We start from the raw sequence: 26350 nt of genomic DNA, 5'->3' as shown, positions 1-26350 counted from the left end.
TACTTATAGAGCGTAACTATCAATCTGAATTGTTTACATCTTGATTCAACTTCACGGTCAATATGTACCCCTTGTCTATCGGGGCCTCTCTGCTACATATCCAGTACAGGAATCATACAACAGTACAGACGTCTGAGATCCCTCAAATGACTATTGGTGGACTGATTGCTCCTCTTTGTCAGTACTGCGCGAGTCCTGCAAGGGTTACCTCATATGCCACGTACCTATATACATTTCATGCGGTGTACCTAATGAGTGACCAGGGAGTGTCCAGGGACACTTTGCACGCCCAGGAATTCGTCAATGAAGATTTTTTGATAACTTATTTTCTGTAACATATTTATGACGCCATTATCTAACATCATGCAGAATTTCACTTCGATCGAATAATTGCATAGTACGGAAATACACCTCCGAAATTGCAGTTCAGGTGCACTCGGGTGTCCAGTGACATTTTGCACGTCCAGGAATTCGTTAATGAAGATTATTTATATTTTTTTCTGTAATATATTAATAACATTTTGCCTTAGTGGATTGCTCACTTGGCTACTCGCTTGATAGTTCAGTATTGTTTGTATACATATATATAGTGTATCTGTGTTAATATTGTTTGTTCTAAGGTATCTTGTATGAGTAGTTTTAACTTGAGGATAGTTATATATAAGCTTGAACAGCCCCAAGAAAATGCCAAACTTCAGTTTATAGTGTATACTACCTGGATAATCTGAACAAGTCACTAGTTTTTTAACCTTAAATATTTTTTTATTTACTGTATTGACTTTTGTTTGTTTTGTATAAAGAGAAAGCACAGTGGTTAAATTCTATGGCGTACTTTAGTGATGTTTGTGCGTTTATAGGCGAAGATGTTAGGACGTGTTTTAAAACAATCCGGGATACTGATTAAGACAAATACACTGGATGTAATGTATAGATTCTTATTGACTGGACCCCCCTGTCTGTTGTAGTGGTGTCCTGGTCGGGGACATCAAACTTTACTCCAGTTGGTCCGGTAGCATGAACATCGGTGTTTCTAAAACCTATGACAATGTTTTTGACATGCACATAATATATATCTTTTTATGTAGTTTTGTAGGAGAGGTGTCTAAAGGTAACTCTTGGAGTATTAATTTCCTAGACGTGCATAATATTAATGTTTGTCTTATGAAGAAGTGTGGGAAGTCATTTCATTTTATTATTAATAAATGCTTTCTTCAATTCCAACGATGACATATTAAGTTTTTAAACAAATTTAATTTACTACAAAATATACAGGATTTCAGACTAGGATTCCTGAACTTCATTAATTTTACCAGAGACATATATATGTCTCTGATTTTACATCAGAAAGCCGTAAATGGATTCAAAAAAAGTTGTTCCTTAGCAAAAAGTGTTTCTTTAATCCAATAAGAATGCTTTCCTATTGAAAGTTGGTGTAACCAGGATTAACATGTACAGTAGACTGTAGGTCAGAACTGACTTGGCTGTTTGGAAATGATAAACCCAAACAAAATGGCTTCTTTCTTCCCCAATAAATAACAAACACGTGTAACTATTGTATAAAATTAGCTTGTATTGCAAATTACATGATTGCACACAACACTTCCGTCAAAAAATAGTCCAAGTTCAACTTTTCAGCCACATGTAATCAAGAATGTATATACTCTTAAACCACACATCACCCATTCACAAAGCGTTCATAACACTTACAACACACGTAAATCACACGTACATCGTACATACATCACCCGTACATCGTACATACATCACACGTACAACACACGTACACCACACATTAACAGGGAGTCTAACATTCACACAAACTGAACCTACTACCAACCTGAACATTTTCATGTTTGAGAACTTTTGAAGTTATAATATTAAAACCATTCAAACAAAATATTTAATGATATCCTCTCATATTTTATATCTCTTGAATATAAATAGATTCTTCAGATTATATAAAAACGAAGTATGGAAAGTCATTACCATGGAAACGTTCACTTTAATAGTAGATTAGGTCTGCATATATATCCTCATTTTCGGAATTGTCTTTGATTTAATTTATATTTCTCTCAGGCAAATCCTACCCTATTTTACTAGACTAAGAAACAGCTGTCTTTTCAATATATAAAACAGTTAATGTTAAACTTGTTTCAGATTTAAATTCTCTCGTTAAGGATTAGATGTAGCCCAAACACTGCATGTACATGTACTTTTCATGAGAATTTTGAAAAAGTGCAAAACTTTATCTCAAAATACAAGACACATTCAGGAATTTAGAAACATCCTTATTATCTTAAACCATTTCTGTATCAATATATTTTTGTTTGACACTTCAAACTTTTAACCTACATTCGTAGGTTGAATGTTCCCAGAACTCATTTTGACCCTCTTCATTGTGAATAGAGCTATGCGTAATGCATTCTGGGAAAAAATGAGAACGGCTATAATCCCCAATATTTGATTAGTAACGAAATTTTAAAACAGAATTAAATTTGCCTTTCATTTATAATACATGACGGTTACCTCTCACATCCATCTCGTTTTTATCTCCCACTTTACACACAGTTTCACTCATACATGCATTTCTATGTTAAGATATATATACAACTTTATAAAACACACTTCATCATAAATATCTTAATAAGGTCTGATGTTTCTATCAGACAGAATCTGATGGTCTGGCCTGTCAGAACGACTTTAATATTAATTGGCAGGTACTTTTTACCTCATATTTCCTAAATATATATATCTATATATATTCTTAAATTTGAATGAAAAAAAGTTTATCTTTGATCATGTGATTGTGACGTTTCAATAATCATGTGACCTATGACGTAATATCACGTGACTATATGAACGGTATATGCGAGTATATCAGCTTTACACATGACATATCAGCTGTTATATGACGTATGACGTATATATCTGAGATTTGTGACACTTTAAACACGACATACTCATTCGAATCTGCTATGTATCTAACCCTACTGGCCACATGTACTCATCCATATACGTGTATATAAGTGATGTAATGTAAAGATTGGATGAAATAACTAAATACATTAACACACACACAAGTCCATAACAAATATTGCAAATGATATATATGTATATAAGGATAACAGGGTAGTACTTGTAACAATAATTGAAATAAAAAGCAACACAAAATACTTCATACTGAACACCAGGGGGACTAGGGTCACACATAAGAAAATCAGGATTATCTCCCTTCGTTTCAGGAGTTACTTCCCTTTAATGACTTGCACATAACATTACCCATTATATTTGCTTCATTTTTCTTACAACTTCTATTTTAATCTCCTCTGTAGTCACCTTGTCATGTACTGATTTAAATACTCTAATGAAAACATTGTATAAAGAACCACATCAAACCAGAAATAAGTTTACATTTCAATAGCTACACAACAGATATTTCTTTAACCATGATTTAATTGAAACTTTCTATAACCATGATTTAATTAAAACATTTCTATAACAATGATCTGATTAAAACATTTCTGCAACCATGATCTGATTAAAACGTTTATGTAACCATGATAAAGATATAAACTGCTATAGACTTCTTACTTAGTAATAGTGGAATGATTATCTGCATTAAAACAGAAATTCTAGGACATAATTACAAACTATGTCCTTTCGTCTTCACTTCTATAGTAAACAGTATTTTTCAAAAGCAACAGAAGTGTAAAAAAAAGTTGAAAACAAAATTTACATGATGATTGGTAAATGTGTATATATCAGCTGTCAGCTGTATAATGACAAGTATATATTATGTCATTAACACATCTGGGGACTAGTGCTTCAGCACATTATGTATATTTACATTTGAACAGAGTGCTATAAGTTATAGAAACTCTTCCTTATACAAGGTATATCCCTACTCCTGTATGACCTTCACTGAGGTAGCCACCAACTACTACACACTCCCTCAATATGACCATAGCGACACGCTTAAAGGATGATGAGCTCATTTCCACATTGAGACACGATACAGTGTGTATACCCTTTGTTGGGTATATGTTAGATACGCTATACTGTATTGTGTTAATATGGGGAGTGTCAAGTTATTTCTACTACAGATAAAAGTCATAAAGGGAGATAATTCAGGTCCTGCAAAGCTGACAATACAATATAATTGATGGGCAATAAAATGTCTTAACTGTAATTAAAGTGTACATTGTATCTACAATTTATATCCTAGGTCTATTTAGATATGGTATATAAATCATTTTTTAATTGTTTTTTTTATCACACTGCCTATTAATTGTCGTAATGTATGCAAGCATTTGTTTGTGTTTTTATAAATGTACAATCTTTTTTTGTCTGGAACTGAGATACAGTGGAACCTCATTATCTCAAATTCACTGGGATGAAGAAATTTAAGTATTAGAGGTAACTGGGTTTGTTTTACATCGTTTTACTGTGGGAACTGCTTATTTACTGTGGGAACTGCTTATTTACTGTGGGAACTGCTTATTTACTGTGGGAAATGCTTATTTACTGTGGGAACTGCTTATTTACTTTGAACTGCGTACAGTCTTATCAGAGTTTGAGATAACACAGTTTGACTGTACAGTCACTTCAGATCTAATGTAAATGGAATTTACATTGTATACTTGACTGTACAGTCACTTCAGATCTAATGTAAATGGAATTTACATTGTATACCTGACTGTACTGTCACTTCAGATCTAATGTAAATGGAATTTACATTGTATACCTGACTGTACTGTCACTTCAGATCTAATGTAAATGGAATTTACATTGTATACCTGACTGTACTGTCACTTCAGATCTAATGTAAATGGAATTTACATTGTATACCTGACTGTACTGTCACTTCAGATCTAATGTAAATGGAATTTACATTGTATACTTGACAATAAAATGTGAACGACTACCTTATGGTTTTCTCCTTTACTAAGCTCACAGATATAAATACAAACCTCCATTTATCTATGACGTCCATATCCCTTGATATGGACTCAAATGGATGACTAGGAAATAAGTACCATTCTTATTGATACTAAATGTTTAATATTGAATGTTTAATTATTGGCCTTGGAGATATATTTGTTAATAGTTAATACATTAGCGTGTGTGGTAACCGTGGTAACAGTGGTCACACACATTCTGCCTAAATGTGATAATGTAAAAAACTAACATGATTTAACTCTGTAAATTCTGTGAGCGAACAAAAAAAACGCAATCTGGTTTAATATAAAATCTTTCAAATTCTGCTAATTAATTTGAGAGGTCATGTTAACTAAAGTTCAAAGGGCAGATAACTCTAGATCAATTGTAATAATGGTAAAAATGACAGCAATAAATATTATTGTACATACAGAAGCACACAGAGTGGACGGTCAAATTGAGGCATGTACATCTCCACCAGGAACACATGCCTTCAGCCCTGCATTTAATGATCAAAATTTACAATGATAAAAAATTACAACATAATCGTTAACTACAAACACAATATCACAACACTATCCACCTCTTATAGAGGGCGCTCTACTGACTGAGCCCAATCACATCAGACTGATCTACCACAATGTTCAACCACTTGTATATCACCCAGTACGTATGACAAAGATGAATTATATTTCTAATATGTCAGGGTATTCTATAAAGTAGGAAGCCCAAGCAAATTTCATCTCAAACCAAGTAAAGAACTAACTGGTCTTCAATATTGCTATGAAATACCCAAGGATACAAAGAGGATAAGGACTGAGACTGGAACCCTTGGATTTTGAAGGTATGCTGGTACAGGTACAATAAGTTATGATATCATTACAAAACAGATATCTGTGCCTATAACTCACATACACAGATAAACACTGGATGTTCTACATAAGATTCTAACAGGGGAGACAACTCTGTGGTTACCACAGGGCTGATGACTTTGAACATATTCATAAAATTATTGAATCTTTAACATTTTATTCAGTAAAACAGGAGTCAGCTGTTCTCTCAGGTCCTTGACACCTTCCCAGAATTAAAAATCAAACCTAGGGTTTAAGTCTATAATAAGTTATCTTGGGGTTAGACCCCAGAGTTAATTTGTTTCATTCTGGGTCATTATAGGAGCAAGTTAAGTCCCTATGGCTGTTCTAGTATTGGGACTGACCTTGACCTTCAGGATCACATCTATATGATGGGTATATGTTAGGTTTGTGGGTTACACTATTTCTCATATTGACCCATCTAGGTGTTGACCCCTTCTCTATTCAGACCCCTTCTCTATACAGACCCCTTCTCCATGTTGACCCCATCTCCATGTTGACCCCATCTCCATGCCAACCCCTACTTTGTATTAACCCTATGACATTCCTATACCTATTCTAAGACTGATTGTGAGCAGTGATGTTGAGATCTCCTGGTTGTGGTCCCGTTGTTTGAGAAGTATAATCCTTATGTTGGTATACAATACATGATGTCACTGGATTGGTATATATACACCATTACATATTAGGTATGGTAATACGATTGTTACATATAACAATGGGTAAGATATAATATGATCGATGTTATTCTGACGACAAATGTACCCCACTTAAACATGATTGTCTGATCTGTGACTAATGACTTATATGGGTATACACTAAAAACTGTCACTATGGGTACAAAGGCACACAACATAAGGTGGAACATGATATGGCATTAAGATTTCCCAACTAATGGATGACACTGAATAAAATCTGGTACTTGATGTTTAATGCCTGTTGTTTTTTACTACTATAGAATTACATCGGGGTTACTTCCCTTTTATTGATAAAAGAAAATCAAACAATTTTAAAATTAATTACTACTGAAACATGTCGTACGGAGTTGTTTCCCTTTGACAAGCAGAGCGCTATCTCTTCATATCCAATTCATTGTGGATTTACATGCTAAACTAAAGCTCCAGAAGCCAGACACTTGTAAACTTGTATCTACAAGTGGTGTTGATGTCGATGTTTACGACGATAAAACAGCGATAAGGTCCAGCCCTCGTTCATACGTCACAACATTTACGGAGTGTACCACGCGCACACGATACTGTGTGTGGATGACAGATGAAAATTATGGCTATGAAATGTCCACCTACAGCGTGCATAGACTATAGTATCAAATGCTGTCACTATAAATAGTTCAGACTTTCGGAGTGTAATGAAGACCAGGAACAATGAAGTGTTATTTTAGTTCTCATGTCTGTGTTCCAACACTTTCCCGTCTATCCAGACATCAAATGAGTCACTCATTGGCCAGAGTAATCAACATTAGCCAATCATAGATCTTGTCTCTCTTTACTAAACCAGACATTATACAATCACTAGGATTGGCCATTTCAATCACAATATCCAATCAGAAGTGTTCTTACATTTGGTAGAGGCACATAAATGTTAGACTGTTTTTATTCTGTCTGGAGTTGATGTCTACTTATGTCCAGAACATTTCCTATCTGGTCACATGACCAACTACAAGGCAGTCGCCATGGTAACTACCACAAACAGATCACATGACCAGGTCAGCCTCTAACAGGAAGCCACATGAACCTGGACAAAGGTCAGTCTAAGGTGTCGACAAAGTTCCTGGTCACGTCACACCGTGGTGGCCAGTTTGGCCGTGTTGACATCAGCGGGCGGAAGTCTGCTGGAGTATGGATCCGTGTAGTCCGGATTGGTGAAGTCTGTCCGTGATGCACTCCGAAATGAACTTGTTCCGTACGTGTTGTATCCGTTTTCAAACCTGATGCAGAAAACGATAAGTAAAACAATATATTAATTCAAGTAATGTTCTCCTCAAACATTTGCCTCTTTAGAAAGCACACAGACTGTTTTTGAACAATGTTATTTTCGCTTTGTTTTTTGGGAAAACCAAAGTACAAATTAATGAAGTGCTCATTTGAATATTGTGGTATTACTTAACCATACTGTTTGTTTTTTTGTAGCTTTGATATCATTTTACCATACTGCGAAAATAACACAGGACTTTAAAACAATGACCATGTACATTTTAATTACAATTCCAGAAAGGTCTGAATAAACAAAAATATTCTGATAAACAAATAAACATAATTATCTTGAAGAAAAAGAACAAAACAAAAAGGCACAAAACACAAACATAACGGGTTACACAAAACCAACGACAAACACATTACAGGAAAAACAAACATAGAATGACCAGGAAAATAGAAACCTATTTATAGACCAAAATATAAACCTATTTATAGACCTAAATACAAAATGAATCTGTAGCCTTTTTGGTTCGATATTCTTTAAGAACACACCAATAGTTACAGAACCAAGCCATCCAGGGACAAAAAGAGCTCATGAAGGGGTACATGGGGCCCATTAGGGTAAATAGAGGTGTTCAGAATTAAATCGATGGGAAATTATTTCTACCAGAGAAATGTTTTTATGAAATTGAATTTATCCAGGCAATCACACACACTATGGATTTGGAAAATGACAGCTTCATCCATGCAAACTTCAATTGATTCTTTTCAATAATCAAAAGTTCTGACCTTCTTATCAAGTAAGTTTGAATAATTTCACTATAATACTGCCTCTGCTTGTTAAAAGGCAATGGATAAAATAATACACTAAGAAAAAGCATCCCACACACTGCCAAGTCAGGGCTGGATAGCCATCTTTCTCATAAATCAGGCATAATGAATAAGGACCGTATGCCTTTGCAGGGCCAAACATCACGTAATGCCCGATCAGGGCCACACACTTACCTGGACCGTGACAAATGTGGCGAGTATGATATTGTATTGTAGCCATACTCAAATCTGACGAGGAGACAACAGAGAACGAGTCAATGTAACAAGAGGTACAAAGGACATGTACAACTCACAAACAACAAAGGATATGACACGTATAATATAGGGAGAAAAATAGAAGAAGAAACAACAGGTTTGAGGAAAAAACAAAAATGTAACATAATCAGTAAAAAAATAAAATACATTTAAACGAAGTATTATTGACATATCGTTAACTCATTTATGTTGAATTAATTATATATTTAACATTTATAGACAATTTACAGATACAAATAATCCAGTTGATATGTAAGCCCAATAAAATGTGTTATATAACTTGTGCAGCACACAGACAAAGTCAGCCCACATGGAACATACAGAGCGTATCACCTTGTTTTATTTTACCTTTATACAATAAAGCCAGCAACAACATTTACAGGTGCTTGTCACAAATGTGCAGTAAAATATCTAAAGGTGTGTGTGCATACCGTATAAATAACTAATAGAGATAAGCAGGTGCTAGTATTAACAACGTTTAAATCACTAATAGAGATAAGCAGGTGCTAGTATTAACAACGTTTAAATCACTAATAGCCTTATTGACACCTTGTTTGTGGTAAGAAATCATCACTACAATTTAATGATGAAACATAGAAATAAAAAGTGTAAATAAAAGTTTTGTGACTGTTGGCACAAATATAACTAAATGCCAGATTCAAACTACTAGTTACTACAAATTTGTAAAAATTATTGAATGGCAAATTCTAACTGCAAATTTGTAAAATCAGCCAAAATATTACTAAATAGCAAATTCTCATTCCAAATATGCAAGAATCAGCTGAAAATATGACTAAATGAACACATCAATCTATAAACGTTATTGGCACCAACTTATGACCCTTTACCTTCTACAAAGTATCACTGCAGTTTTTTTCTTAATTTAAGATTTTTCTTTTACGTCAGCACCAAGGAATAGATATTAAGTGATACTTGTGATGTTAGTTTGATATCCTTAACTTCAGTTCAAAGTCCATTAATATACACTTGTACAGGGTAGTCTGCACTTAGATTGGCCAGGCCTGTTTGACCGGACCAGGTTTATAGTGGTCTGCTGAGAGACACCGGCCTCCTTACCTTTCTGCTGGTAGGGCCTCGTCTGTTCGATGAACATAATCACTAAATAACGGCCCACCGTTGTGATGATCGTAAGCATTTATGTAATTATCGGACGTCAGCGTCCCGTAGCCGCTGCTGTTTAACTTAGGTTCCTGTGTGGAAAACAAAACACAGTGCAAAGTTTGGGGACAAATCATTTTGTCTCGGTGCAAATTACATTTATAGCTTTCTGGTGAAACCAAATGTTTGCTTCCTGTACGTGTAGACCTAATGTTGGAGCCAGCGGAACTCGTTACACACAAGCCATTCGTAGAACTTCATTTAATGTTACATAAAAAAAAATCAATAATTTTGGCGATAATTTGATGAAAATGTAAGTAAAAATATATAAGAACGAAAATGAACTCATTTGAATATGAACAAGTGTGGTAATGATTTGTAAACAATTAGAGTCACCAGAAAACAAAATACAACTTGTACACAGCCATAAAACATTGAAATTGTTTCCAACAAAAGCATATAACAAGCCACGTGTACCCTGGTAGTGATATCACCCTATAAATCAGGAAATTATAACATGTTAAAGTTTTATCAACGTTGAAGTTATAAAGTTATTTGTATGAGACAGGTACGACAAAATTTTCAGGTCCACAAATTATTATCAACGAGAATTCCAATGTCAGGCAATTATATAAAAGGTATTCTTAATCTTGATACCTAGTTATAAAACAAATAGTAAGTAAAAATTCTTCTGGGGTTTATCCTTCGAATTATCATAATATATCAAACTTATTTTGGACCTAACCAGTTAAAAATTTTCTTTTAAAATTTTTATTTTATAATAAAGATATTTTCTGCAAAACGTTTTGAGAAACACAAAAGGTACATTTACAACAGATTTGAAAGTCTGGTAATGAGATATATTTGAAATTGTGAGATTTTCTGAGTCTGTGATACTTATAATGAGTCTTAGAAATTAAACAAGGGATGTTTACAGTTTTAACAGTGTTTGGAAGATGATGAAATGCCTGCCACACATGAATGAACATGCCGTGATAAACAAAAGGTGATCAAGCTGAATGAGTGACACTGTTTACATGGTGATGGGTGCAAAACAAAAATGATGATTTAAAAAAACAAACAGTCCATACATTAATGAATACATGATATCGTTGTCAATGAATTAATGGTAACAAAGACATTATTAATGATAGGACAATGATCGGCACTGAAAAGCACTTTTATATCACCTTACAGGGACATAAAGGGTCGCCTGGGGACAATGGGGAATTTGTGGCCATCCCAGGATATCTAGGGATATCAGAGATATCCATGGACATTAAGGGAGATAAAGGAACATCAAGGGACATGTGGGAATATCTGACATTCAAGGTGATCTGATGACATCAAGGGACATTAGAGAAATCTATGGACATCAGACATCTAGAGATATTCCGTGATATGGAAGATATCCTGGAACATCGGACACATCTGTTGGATACCATATTACAGGTAGTAAGTAATATAGGTCGTCGGGGTGTACGAGGCTTACCGTATTACAGGTAGTAAGTAATATAGGTCGTCAGGGAGTACGAGGCTTACCGTATTACAGGTAGTAAGTTATATAGGTCGTCGGGGAGTACCAGGCTTACCGTATTACAGGTAGTAAGTTATATAGGTCGTCGGGGAGTACCAGGCTTACCGTATTACAGGTAGTAAGTTATATAGGTCGTCGGGGAGTACCAGGCTTACTGTATTACAGGTAGTAAGTTATATAGGTCGTCGGGGAGTACGAGGCTTACCGTATTACAGGTAGTAAGTAATATAGGTCGTCGGGGAGTACGAGGCTTACCGTATTACAGGTAGTAAGTTATATAGGTCGTCGGGGAGTACGAGGCTTACCGTATTACAGGTAGTAAGTTATATAGGTCGTCGGGGAGTACGAGGCTTATCGTATTACAGGTAGTAAGTTATATAGGTCGTCGGGGAGTATGAGGCTTACCGTATTACAGGTAGTAAGTAATATAGGTCGTCGGGGAGTACGAGGCTTACCGTATTACAGGTAGTAAGTTATAAGGTCGTCGGGGAGTACGAGGCTTACCGTATTACAGGTAGTAAGTAATATAGGTCGTCGGGGAGTACCAGGCCTACTGTATTACAGGTAGTAAGTAATATATGTCGTCGGGGAGTACCAGGCTTACTGTATTACAGGTAGTAAGTAATATATGTCGTCGGGGAGTACCAGGCTTACCATATTACAGGTAGTAAGTTATATAGGTCGTCGGGGAGTATGAGGCTTACCGTATTACAGGTAGTAAGTTATATAGGTCGTCGGGGAGTACCAGGCTTACCGTATTACAGGTAGTAAGTTATATAGGTCGTCGGGGAGTACGAGGCTTACCGTATTACAGGTAGTAAGTTATATAGGTCGTCGGGTAGTACGAGGCTTACCGTATTACAGGTAGTAAGTTATATAGGTCGTCAGGGAGTACCAGGCTTACCGTATTACAGGTAGTAAGTTATATAGGTCGTCGGGGAGTACGAGGCTTACCGTATTACAGGTAGTAAGTAATATAGGTCGTCGGGGAGTACCAGGCCTACTGTATTACAGGTAGTAAGTAATATATGTCGTCGGGGAGTACCAGGCTTACTGTATTACAGGTAGTAAGTAATATATGTCGTCGGGGAGTACCAGGCTTACCATATTACAGGTAGTAAGTTATATAGGTCGTCGGGGAGTATGAGGCTTACCGTATTACAGGTAGTAAGTTATATAGGTCGTCGGGGAGTACCAGGCTTACCGTATTACAGGTAGTAAGTTATATAGGTCATCGGGGAGTACGAGGCTTACCGTATTACAGGTAGTAAGTTATATAGGTCGTCGGGTAGTACGAGGCTTACCGTATTACAGGTAGTAAGTTATATAGGTCGTCGGGGAGTACGAGGCTTACCGTATTACAGGTAGTAAGTTATATAGGTCGTCGGGGAGTACCAGGCTTACCGTATTACAGGTAGTAAGTTATATAGGTCGTCGGGGAGTACCAGGCTTACCGTATTACAGGTAGTAAGTTATATAGGTCGTCGAGGAGTACCAGGCTTACGGTATTACAGGTAGTAAGTTATATAGGTCGTCGGGGAGTACGAGGCTTACCGTATTACAGGTAGTAAGTTATATAGGTCGTCGAGGAGTACCAGGCTTACCGTATTACAGGTAGTAAGTTATATATGTCGTCGGGGAGTACGAGGCTTACCGTATTACAGGTAGTAAGTTATATAGGTCGTCGGGGAGTACCAGGCTTACCGTATTACAGGTAGTAAGTTATATAGGTCGTTGGGGAGTACGAGGCTTACCGTATTACAGGTAGTAAGTTATATAGGTCGTCGGGGAGTACCAGGCTTACCATATTACAGGTAGTAAGTTATATAGGTCGTCGAGGAGTACCAGGCTTACCGTATTACAGGTAGTAAGTTATATAGGTCGTCGGGGAGTACCAGGCTTTCTAAGTCAGGTGAAATGTAAAGGCAATTTAACTGTTGATTTGAGATACTCAATGAATTATTGATAAACAGATAAAGAGATTGAATTACTGATAATGTAATTTAGTAGGGAAGGAAGAAAAGGGCTATTCTAGGTTCATGAAAGATATACATGATTTCTGATTGCCAACAGTCAGTAATAACACTGTATATCGTGAATATAACAGCACCGGTAACCATTGGTTACTTATGTGTCATATACATTGTGGAGTGTACTCATATCAAAGTCTTATCGTCCATCAGAAATGGCCACACGATGTAGCCATTTCAATATCCTTACATCAGTCATTTTGGTGTAAATCATTTCCAAAGGACAAAGCAGTCAACATTTTATCACAGAAGTCCAACAAACCTAGTCACAAACAAATCCTCACACAGCAAATCATTATCATTGTGGTTTACTTATCAGTGGTAAACAAGACTTCACCGAAAAACAAATTCAATTCATAACAAATCCTCACATTTCACAACACTGCAAACCCTTACCATTGCTGTTTATATAAGTTAAATACATCAATGTTGAACCAGAGCGCCAAGTTCAACCCAGTTTAGTTCAATTCTCACATTACATAGCACATGACGGGCAAGATTGTCACCGAAGTTTGACAAAATTACAAAACAAATCCCAACATTTCACTGCACAACAAATTCATCACCCGTTGTTATACTTGCCTGTATCATACGATTATCATCAACACAACACGGCATCACACAACAACCTTACACGATCATCATACGATTATCATCAACACAACACGGTATCACACAACAACCTTACACAATCATCATACGATTATCATCAACACAACACGGTATCACACATCAACCTTACACGATCATCATACAATTATCATCAACACAACACGGCATCACACAACAACCTTACACGATCATCATACGATTATCATCAACACAACACGGTATCACACATCAACCTTACACGATCATCATACAATTATCATCAACACAACACGGCATCACACAACAACCTTACACGATCATCATACGATTATCATCAACACAACACGGCATCACACATCAACCTTACACAATCATCATACGATTATCATCAACATAACACGGTATCACACAACAACCTTACACGATCATCATACGATTATCATCAACACAACACGGTATCACACATCAACCTTACACGATCATCATACGATTATCATCAACACAACACGGCATCACACAACAACCTTACACAATCATCATACGATTATCATCAACACAACACGGCATCACACAACAACCTTACACAATCATCATACGATTATCATCAACACAACACGGTATCACACAACAACCTTACACGATCATCATACGATTATCATCAACACAACACGGCATCACACATCAACCTTACACGATCATCATACAATTATCATCAACACAACACGGTATCACACAACAACCTTACACGATCATCATACGATTATCATCAACATAACACGGCATCACACAACAACCTTACACGATCATCATACGATTATCATCAACACAACACGGCATCACACAACAACCTTACACGATCATCATACGATTATCATCAACACAACACGGCATCACACAACAACCTTACACGATCATCATACGATTATCATCAACACAACACAGCATCACACAACAACCTTACACGATCATCATACGATTATCATCAACATAACACGGTATCACACAACAACCTTACACGATCATCATACAATTATCATCAACATAACACAGCATCACACAGCATCACACATCAACCTTACACGATCATCATACAATTATCATCAACATAACACAGCATCACACAACAACCTTACACGATCATCATACAATTATCATCAACACAACACGGTATCACATGAAAACCTTACACGATCATCATACGATTATCATCAACACAACACGGTATCACACATCAACCTTACACGATCATCATACGATTATCATCAACACAACACGGCATCACACAACAACCTTACACGATCATCATACGATTATCATCAACACAACACGGTATCACATGAAAACCTTACGCGATCATCATACAATTATACTGCATCACACGGTATCACACAACAACCTTACACGATCATCATACGATTATCATCAACACAACACAGCATCACACAACAACCTTACACAATCATCATACGATTATCATCAACACAACACGGTATCACACATCAACCTTACACGATCATCATACGATTATCATCAACACAACACGGTATCACACAACAACCTTACACAATCATCATACGATTATCATCAACACAACACGGTATCACACAACAACCTTACACAATCATCATACGATTATCATCAACACAACACGGCATCACACAACAACCTTACACAATCATCATACGATTATCATCAACATAACACGGTATCACACAACAACCTTACACAATCATCATACGATTATCATCAACACAACACGGCATCACACAACAACCTTACACAATCATCATACGATTATCATCAACACAACACGGTATCACACAACAACCTTACGCGATCATCATACGATTATCATCAACACAACACGGCATCACACATCAACCTTACACGATCATCATACGATTATCATCAACATAACACGGTATCACACAACAACCTTACACAATCATCATACGATTATCATCAACACAACACGGCATCACACAACAACCTTACACAATCATCATACGATTATCATCAACATAACACGGTATCACACAACAACCTTACACAATCATCATACGATTATCATCAACATAACACGGTATCACACAACAACCTTACACAATCATCATACGATTATCATCAACACAACACGGCATCACACATCAACCTTACACGATCATCATACGATTATCATCAACATAACACGGCATCACACAACAACCTTACACGATCATCATACGATTATCATCAACACAACACGGCATCACACAACAACCTTACACGATCATCATACGATTATCATCAACACAACACGGCATCACACAACAACCTTACACAATCATCATACGATTATCATCAACACAACACGGTATCACACAACAACCTTACGCGATCATCATACGATTATCATCAACACAACACGGCATCACACAACAACCTTACACGATCATCATACGGTTATCATCAACACAACACGGCATCACACAACAACCTTACACGATCATCATACAATTATACTGCATCACACTGTATCACACAACAACCTTACACGATCATCATACGGTTATCATCAACACAACACGGTATCACACATCAACCTTACACAATCATCATACGATTATACTGCATCACACTGTATCACACAACAACCTTACGCGATCATACACAGAAATATCCCTCTACATCCAGCGGTCATACAGGAACCGGGCACCACTGCTCTCCATCTCATACATTCATCTGACATACGTTTGTAAACTTCAGTTTTAGATATTCTTGTAGGATAAACAGGGACATTTGAAAACCTCCCTGATTTATCATATTTAATTATTAATAATGAATAAGTCATCATATTTTAAAGCTTTCCGTGCCAAAAGTATTCTGCTGTATCTAGAATGCACCACTAATGGGTATATAATAATTTGTCTGTGACTACTATAATATTAACAAATTTAAGTTGTTTACAAGGATGTAAAACCAGATATAGCCATCATAGATCTAACATTTAGTTTGTGCATATTATCTTATACACTAATATTGTGGGTTCTTACGAATATCTCATTCTAGTCGATATAAATTCAATTTTGTTTTCGAAGTTTGAGTGTGTCATAGTAATTTTATTTTGATTACAGTGTTTTTAAATAAAATAAATTATAAGAGCAATTTTAGCAATATTGTTACTCAGATACAGTAGACAACAATTTTCAGTCTCTTTTATCTACAAAGTATATTTCTCATGTTTTCAAAAATGAAAAATATAGAACTTGCTTTAGATTTTTTTTATTTGGTCAGATGTTTTGTTGATTAGAGAGTGTCATGTCGGTCAGTGTTGTAGGTTACTACAATATGTAGGACATATTTTAGATGTGTTGTTGATTACAGAGTGTCCATATACATGTCGGTCAGTGTTGTAGGTTACTACAATATGTAGGACATATTTTAGATGTTTTGTTGATTACAGAGTGTCCATATACATGACGGTCAGTGTTGTAGGTTTCTACAATATGTAGGACATATTTTAGATGTTTTGTTGATTACAGAGTGTCCATATACATGTCGGTCAGTGTTGTAGGTTACTACAATATGTAGGACATATTTTAGATGTGTTGTTGATTACAGAGTGTCCATATACATGTCGGTCAGTGTTGTAGGTTACTACAATATGTAGGACATATTTTAGATGTTTTGTTGATTACAGAGTGTCCATATACATATCGGTCAGTGTTGTAGGTTACTACAATATGTAGGACATATTTTAGATGTTTTGTTGATTACAGAGTGTCCATATACATGTCGGTCAGTGTTGTAGGTTACTACAATATGTAGGACATATTTTAGATGTTTTGTTGATTACAGAGTGTCCATATACATATCGGTCAGTGTTGTAGGTTACTACAATATGTAGGACATATTTTAGATGTTTTGTTGATTACAGAGTGTCCATATACATATCGGTCAGTGTTGTAGGTTACTACAATATGTAGGACATATTTTAGATGTGTTGTTGATTACAGAGTGTCCATATACATATCGGTCAGTGTTGTAGGTTACTACAATATGTAGGACATATTTTAGATGTTTTGTTGATTACAGAGTGTCCATATACATGTCGGTCAGTGTTGTAGGTTACTACAATATGTAGGACATATTTTAGATGTTTTGTTGATTACAGAGTGTCCATATACATGTCGGTCAGTGTTGTAGGTTACTACAATATGTAGGACATATTTTAGATGTTTTGTTGATTACAGAGTGTCCATATACATATCGGTCAGTGTTGTAGGTTACTACAATATGTAGGACATATTTTAGATGTGTTGTTGATTACAGAGTGTCCATATACATATCGGTCAGTGTTGTAGGTTACTACAATATGTAGGACATATTTTAGATGTGTTGTTGATTACAGAGTGTCCATATACATATCGGTCAGTGTTGTAGGTTACTACAATATGTAGGACATATTTTAGATGTGTTGTTGATTACAGAGTGTCCATATACATATCGGTCAGTGTTGTAGGTTACTACAATATGTAGGACATATTTTAGATGTTTTGTTGATTACAGAGTGTCCATATACATATCGGTCAGTGTTGTAGGTTACTACAATATGTAGGACATATTTTAGATGTTTTGTTGATTACAGAGTGTCCATATACATGTCGGTCAGTGTTGTAGGTTACTACAATATGTAGGACATATTTTAGATGTTTTGTTGATTACAGAGTGTCCATATACATGTCGGTCAGTGTTGTAGGTTACTACAATATGTAGGACATATTTTAGATGTTTTGTTGATTACAGAGTGTCCATATACATATCGGTCAGTGTTGTAGGTTACTACAATATGTAGGACATATTTTAGATGTTTTGTTGATTACAGAGTGTCCATATACATGTCGGTCAGTGTTGTAGGTTACTACAATATGTAGGACATATTTTAGATGTGTTGTTGATTACAGAGTGTCCATATACATGTCGGTCAGTGTTGTAGGTTACTACAATATGTAGGACATATTTTAGATGTGTTGTTGATTACAGAGTGTCCATATACATGTCGGTCAGTGTTGTAGGTTACTACAATATGTAGGACATATTTTAGATGTGTTGTTGATTACAGAGTGTCCATATACATGTCGGTCAGTGTTGTAGGTTACTACAATATGTAGGACATATTTTAGATGTGTTGTTGATTACAGAGTGTCCATATACATGTCGGTCAGTGTTGTAGGTTACTACAATATGTAGGACATATTTTAGATGTTTTGTTGATTACAGAGTGTCCATATACATGTCGGTCAGTGTTGTAGGTTACTACAATATGTAGGACATATTTGTTAGATGTATTAGAGGAAGCTTCAGCCCAACAGTGAACATATCCATCATTAAACAAGCATTCTGGGTACATTGTTAAAGCAACACAAGCCCCCTACCAGCACCCCGCTAAAAATAGTAACAGCGACCTTGACCCAAAAACCCTGAAACTTGAACTTCTCCGAGATGTTATGATCCTTTATTATCGTGTGAAGTTTGATGAGAAATCAATCGTGGAATGACACTGGAGGAGCGCTGACAAACTTTGGCATTACATACATTTGTATGTAAATACAGAGAGAGAGGAAACCTAAAGCCCCATTTTTTAAAAGTATTATACACCTTTGCTTTCATTAAGGTGAGATTCTGTTAGAGCCATCGCATTCCGACAAACTTTCGCCATCAGCTCATCATCAAGCTCGTTCTTGTGCAGCCAGCTTTAGAGATACTTCATCATATCGTTCACGATTCATCCAAAACAAAAATTCAAAACCAGCTGATGCAGATGAACATATTGCCACCACAGGATCAGTACACAAATCAAACAACTCCATACAAGCCGTCGAAGGTACAGCCAGGGCCAGACGCTCAAAATCACACGGAAATATAAACACCGCAAGAGACTCGGACCACAAACCTGTATGTACGAGTGAGCACAGTGCTGCCAACATGGCCGATGTGGTAATGTAGAACTTGCACATTGCAACACATCTCGACTAGCTGCCAATGGTCGCCTCGGAAGTGTTCGTCGACCTCCACAAGAGGTCAAAGTTCGTTGTCCTTGTTCAAAAGGCGACATTGGTCTTTGTTTTTGCTCACAAGGCGTCATAGATCGCTGTCCAAGAACACATGGCGTCACCGATCTTCGACTGGGACCACATGCTGTCGTAGATCGATGTCCTAGACCACAGGGTGTCATTGATCGCTGACCGTACGGGGGTATAACGTGATAAATGTTTTGATTGGCTGATTGAGCTGGAGCCATACAGAGCTGCCGTTCTCTGTTATAAGTCGCCTGAGTGGACAACAGTGATTGGAGGAATGATGTCACATGATAATCATACATGGTACATCACTCATTCACCCATAAACACAAAATTCAAAAGTCAAATGAACAAAGGTCAAAAGGTTAAAACAGAGGTCAATGGGTTTAAACAAAGGTCAACAGATTAAACAAAAGACAATTGGTTTACAAAGAACGGTCAATGCATGGATCAAAATAAATGTCGGTGTCAAACAAAGGTCAGTGGGCAAAAAAATATCAGGTGGTCATGTAAAGGTCAAAGAGCTTTCATGTGAAGGTCAAAAGGTCACTCAATTGGTTTAAAACAAAAATCATTTCAAAACTGGTTAGATTGGAAAAATGGAAAATGTGTCTACATGATGAAAGTTGCAATATCAGAGTGAGTTCTTGGTTTTAGTAGTAAATGAACATACTTTGATAAGAATGCTTGATGAATCTTAGTGAAATTGTTACTTGTTATTTACAATAATAGAATACAATATGGGTAGAAACATATATTGTTTTTATGATGACTCATACACATTACCTACACCACAACATCAACTAGATATTAAAACCAATTCAGGGGTAACATCACAAAGTAAAGGTAAATCACCAAGGTAAAACGGGTAATATAACCAGGTAAAACGGGTAATATAACCAGGTAAAATGGGTAATATAACCAGGTAATGTATTATACTGTAGGTAATATAACCAGGTAATGTAGGTAATATAACCAGGTAAAACAGGTAATATAACCAGGTAATGTATTATAATGTCGGTAATATAACCAGGTAAAACAGGTAATATAACCAGGTAATGTAGGTAATATAACCAGGTAATGTAGGTAATATATTATAATGTAGGTAATATAACCAGGTAATGTATTATAATGTAGGTAATATAACCAGGTAATGTAGGTAATATAACCAGGTAATGTATTATACTGTAGGTAATATAACCAGGTAATGTATTATACTGTAGGTAATATAACCAGGTTATGTATCATAATGTATGTAATATAACCAGGTAATGTATTATACTGTAGGTAATATAACCAGGTAATGTAGGTAATATAACCAGGTAATGTATTATAATGTAGGTAATATAACCAGGTAATGTAGGTAATATAACCAGGTAATGTATTATAATGCAGGTAATATAACCAGGTAATGTATTATAATGTAGGTAATATAACCAGGTAATGTATTATACTGTAGGTAATATAACCAGGTAATGTATTATACTGTAGGTAATATAACCAGGTAATGTATCATAATGTATGTAATATAACCAGGTAATGTATTATACTGTAGGTAATATAACCAGGTAATGTATTATAATGTAGGTAATATAACCAGGTTATGTATTATAATGTAGGTAATATAACCAGGTAATGCAGGTAATATAACCAGGTAATGCAGGTAATATAACCAGGTAATGTAGGTAATATATTATAATGTAGGTAATATAACCAGGTAATGTATTATAATGTAGGTAATATAACCAGGTAATGTAGGTAATATAACCAGGTAATGTATTATACTGTAGGTAATATAACCAGGTAATGTATTATACTGTAGGTAATATAACCAGGTTATGTATCATAATGTATGTAATATAACCAGGTAATGTATTATACTGTAGGTAATATAACCAGGTAATGTAGGTAATATAACCAGGTAATGTATTATAATGTAGGTAATATAACCAGATAATGTATTATACTGTAGGTAATATAACCAGGTAATGTAGGTAATATAACCAGATAATGTATTATACTGTAGGTAATATAACCAGGTAATGTAGGTAATATAACCAGGTTATGTAGGTAATATAACCAGGTTATGTATCATAATTTAGGTAATACAAGAGGCCCATGGGGCCTGTATAGCTCACCTGGTTGGATTAGACCAAATGTCGAAATAATGGTCATATTCAATTTGTTTTATTTGTAAAACTCTAACAATGCTATATATGGTTATAGTGTGGGAATCCGAACTGCTTTAAAGATTAATGAAGTCCAGATTCTTTAAGGTCTGAAAGAACTCAAGAATTGTTTATAGAACATGCATTCATCACTTTATGACTATATATAGCTAGTAGCGATTTAAAGGAATTACCTCTATTTCCCCTATTGGGCCCAGCCCCTTTGGCCCTTCGGGGGTCAGAGTCACCATTTATGCAAAATCTGTTCTCCTGTTTCTGACCAAATTGGGTTCAAATCCATTCATAACTTTATGACTAGTAGCGATTCAAATTAATTACCTCTATTTCCCCCACTGGGCCCCGCCCTTTTGGCCCCTTTAGGATCAGTCACCATTTATGCACAATCTGTTCCCCTTCCCCCAAGGATGTTTCGGACCATATTGCGTTCAAATCCATTCATAACTTAATAACTAGTAGCGATTTAAAGGAATTGCCTCTATTTCACCTATTGGGCCCCGTCCCTTTGGCCCCTCGGGGGTCAGAGTCACCGTTTATGCAAAATCTGTTCCCCTTCCCCCAAGGATGTTTCGGACCAAATTGGGTTCAAATCCATTGATGACTTTATGACTAGTAGAGATTCAAAGGGAATTACCTCTACTTCCCCCACTGGGCCCCGCCCTTTTGGCCGCTTTAGGGTCAGAGTCACCGTTTATGCAAAATCTGTTCCCCTTCCCCCAAGGATGTTTCTGATCAAATTGGGTTCAAATCCATTCATAACTTTATGACTAGTAGCAATTTAAAGGAATTACCTCTATTTCCCTTATTGGGCCCCACCCATTTGGCCCCTCCGGGGTCAGAGCCACCATTTATGCAAAATCTGTTCCCCTTCCCCCAAGGATGTTTCTGACCAAATTGGGTTCAAATCCATTCATAACTTTATGACTAGTAACGATTTAAAGGAATTACCTCTATTTCCCCCATTGGGCCCCGCCCCTTTGGCCCCTCAGGGGTCAGAGTCACCATTTATGCAAAATCTGTTCCCCTTCCCCCAAGGATGTTTCTGACCAAATTGGGTTCAAATCCATTCATAACTTTATGACAAGTAGCGATTTAAAGGAATTAGCTCTATTTCCCTATTGGGCCCCGCCCCTTTGGCCCCTCGGGGGTCAGAGTCACCATTTTTGCAAAATCTGTTCCCCTTCCCCCAAGGATGTTTCTGACCAGATTGGGTTCAAATCCATTCATAACTTTATGACAAGTAGCGATTTAAAGGAATTAACTTTATTTCCCCTATTGGGCCCCGCCCCTTTGGCCCCTCGGGGGTCAGAGTCACCATTTATGCAAAATCTGTTCCCCTTCCCCCAAGGATGTTTCTGGCCAAATTTGGTCAAAATCCAATAAGAACTTTTTGACTAGTAGCGATTTGAAGCAAATGTTGACGGACGGACGGACGGACGGACGGACGACGGACGACGGACGGACGGACGACGGACGCCGCGCCATGCCATAAGCTCACCGGACCTTCGGTCCAGGTGAGCTAATAACCAGGTAATGTATTATACTGTAGGTAATATAACCAGGTAATGTAGGTAATATAACCAGGTAATGTAGGTAATATGACCAGGTAATGTATTATACTGTAGGTAATATAACCAGGTAATGTATTATACTGTAGGTAATATAACCAGGTAATGTAGGTAGTATAACCAGGTAATGTAGGTAATATAACCAGGTAATGTATTATACTGTAGGTAATATAACCAGGTAATGTAGGTAATATAACCAGGTAATGTAGGTAATATAACCAGATAATGTATTATACTGTAGGTAATATAACCAGGTATTGTATTATACTGTAGGTAATATAACCAGATAATGTAGGTAATATAACCAGGTAATGTAGGTAATATAACCAGGTAATGTAGGTAATATAACCAGGTAATGTATTATACTGTAGGTAATATAATCAGGTATTGTATTATACTGTAGGTAATATAACCAGGTAATGTATTATAATGTAGGTAATATAACCAGGTAATGTATTATACTGTAGGTAATATAACCAGGTAATGTAGGTAATATAACCAGGTAATGTATTATAATGTAGGTAATATAACCAGGTAATGTATTATACTGTAGGTAATATAACCAGGTAATGTAGGTAATATAACCAGGTAATGTAGGTAATATAACCAGGTTATGTATTATACTGTAGGTAATATAACCAGGTAATGTAGGTAATATAACCAGGTAATGTAGGTAATATAACCAGGTAATGTAGGTAATATAACCAGGTAATGTAGGTAATATAACCAGGTAATGTAGGTAATATAACCAGGTAATGTATTATACTGTAGGAAGTCACCCCAGGAACCAAACAGGAGTAAACAGACCGACTTGTTGAGGTGAGGAATGGCTGGTGTATGGAATGATAGTGGTATATTATAAAGATGGAATGGACAAGGTAGACTCAAAAAACAGTTCACTGATGGAAAACGGCATACGATGGTGGACAAACAGAATGAAACAAATGGTTCACAAATTGTCATAATCATAGTCAATGTTGTAGTAAAATACTTGCAAGATCATCAAAACAAATTATCATCATCAAAACTAATTATCATCATCAAACAAATTATCATCATCAAAACTAATTATCATCATCAAAACTAATTATCATCAAAACTAATTTCTAGATATCTATAACTGAACTAGTGGTATACAAAAGGTTGATCACAATATCTTATCACCGATATTAAATATTAAAACAGCAGGTTCATGAGTATATAAATACATTGACTGTTATATTCTACACTGGGTGACTTTAGTAACACTTGCAAACTTCCACCAAAATCATGAAGCAATAAAGAACTAGCGTAGTTCTACCACTATGAAGCATGGCGTTGTCAGAAAGCTAAAATATTTATTTAATCTATCACCGCAAAGTCAGCGCTTAATAGGTTGAAAGTGTCTCCTTAAACCAGCAATATCAGATAAAAAGCGTTAAAATCTAAACGGTGAAATGTAGTGATGGATTGATATTTATATATATGTATCTGGGACAGCCATTGTTTGACTAGTGACAGAAAGATGACAAGATATTTGAGGATGTTTGAGGAGGATGTTTGAGGATGTTTGAGGAGGATGTTTGAGGATGTTTGAGAACATTTGATGAAGTTGAAAGAACAATAGACAAGAGAAGAGGTTATTTCCAAACAAGGGTGAAAGCATTGATTTTTAAAAAGCAGTAAGATTTTCACACATTTCATCCCTCAACATAGCAATAGACTTGTCCTAAAAACATACATCAATTAGTAAGCTAGGTTAAGTCTATTGATACATAAAGGGAGGAAAATATCAACAGAAATTAGAGAGAAATTTGAAGAAAGGAAACTAGAAGAATCTGAGAGTTTATAATAAGACTTTGTGTGTTGTATATAATATGTATATATATATATATATAGCAATATTTTCAAAGAAATCCCTTTGCAAAAAGGACGGTCTACCCAACTTATTTCATCTACGAGTTGTTTTCACTTTAGTTAAGGATCCAATGACATTTTGTTTAAATTTATATTTACAGGACAGAAATTAACGTGGTCAGGTTTGGAAACGTAATTTTTTTCATCTTGAATACATGATGAGTTATAATCTTTGTCATTCTATAGGCATAATTCTTTATTAGTAAATTAAAATCGAGTCATATTTAGCAAAATAATGTATCTATCAATTAACTTCCAATAAATGTTTATTTTTGAATCAAATATCCACATTCCATTTCAAATAATTTTGAATTGTTGAAATAATTTTGAATTTTTTTTTTCATAGTTTGTTTTGAAGGTTCATCTTTGTACCAATCCGGATATTTTCTGAAGAAAACTTTTGTGTGTACTAAAGAAAGGCTAACACAGTTTGTTTTTTATAATCTGTATCTTAATTTCTCGATTACGGCACTACATGTCCTCATTGTTAAATAGAATCATGTCAGGTTGAAATGTCGTAAGTGTTATCACCAC

The 26350-nt window shown here is 35.8% G+C and overlaps 1 protein-coding gene across 4 annotated transcripts in view; it reads right to left on the bottom strand.

The window, feature by feature from the left end:
* Window positions 1-1550: 1550 nt before the first annotated feature.
* The window catches only part of LOC117340282 (kin of IRRE-like protein 1), a 378740-nt gene continuing 353940 nt past the window's right edge, over window positions 1551-26350 (bottom strand). For 3 of the 4 annotated variants that reach the window (XM_033902047.1, XM_033902049.1, XM_033902048.1), the window contains 2 exons: window positions 9908-10041; window positions 1551-7755 (listed from right to left, as the gene is read on the bottom strand). In XM_033902047.1, coding sequence (XP_033757938.1) covers window positions 7608-7755; window positions 9908-10041 — 282 coding nt within the window. In that variant the 3' untranslated portion in view covers window positions 1551-7607. The remainder of the gene's footprint in view (window positions 7756-9907; window positions 10042-26350) is intronic. The other variant, XR_004535419.1, reaches the window with a different exon arrangement.

Source organism: Pecten maximus, chromosome 13 (genome assembly GCF_902652985.1).
Source record: "Pecten maximus chromosome 13, xPecMax1.1, whole genome shotgun sequence".
NCBI classification, from domain to species: domain Eukaryota; kingdom Metazoa; phylum Mollusca; class Bivalvia; order Pectinida; family Pectinidae; genus Pecten; species Pecten maximus.
The sequence above is the reverse complement of the archived record's forward strand: the minus strand, read 5'-3'. Positions and strand labels throughout refer to the sequence as shown.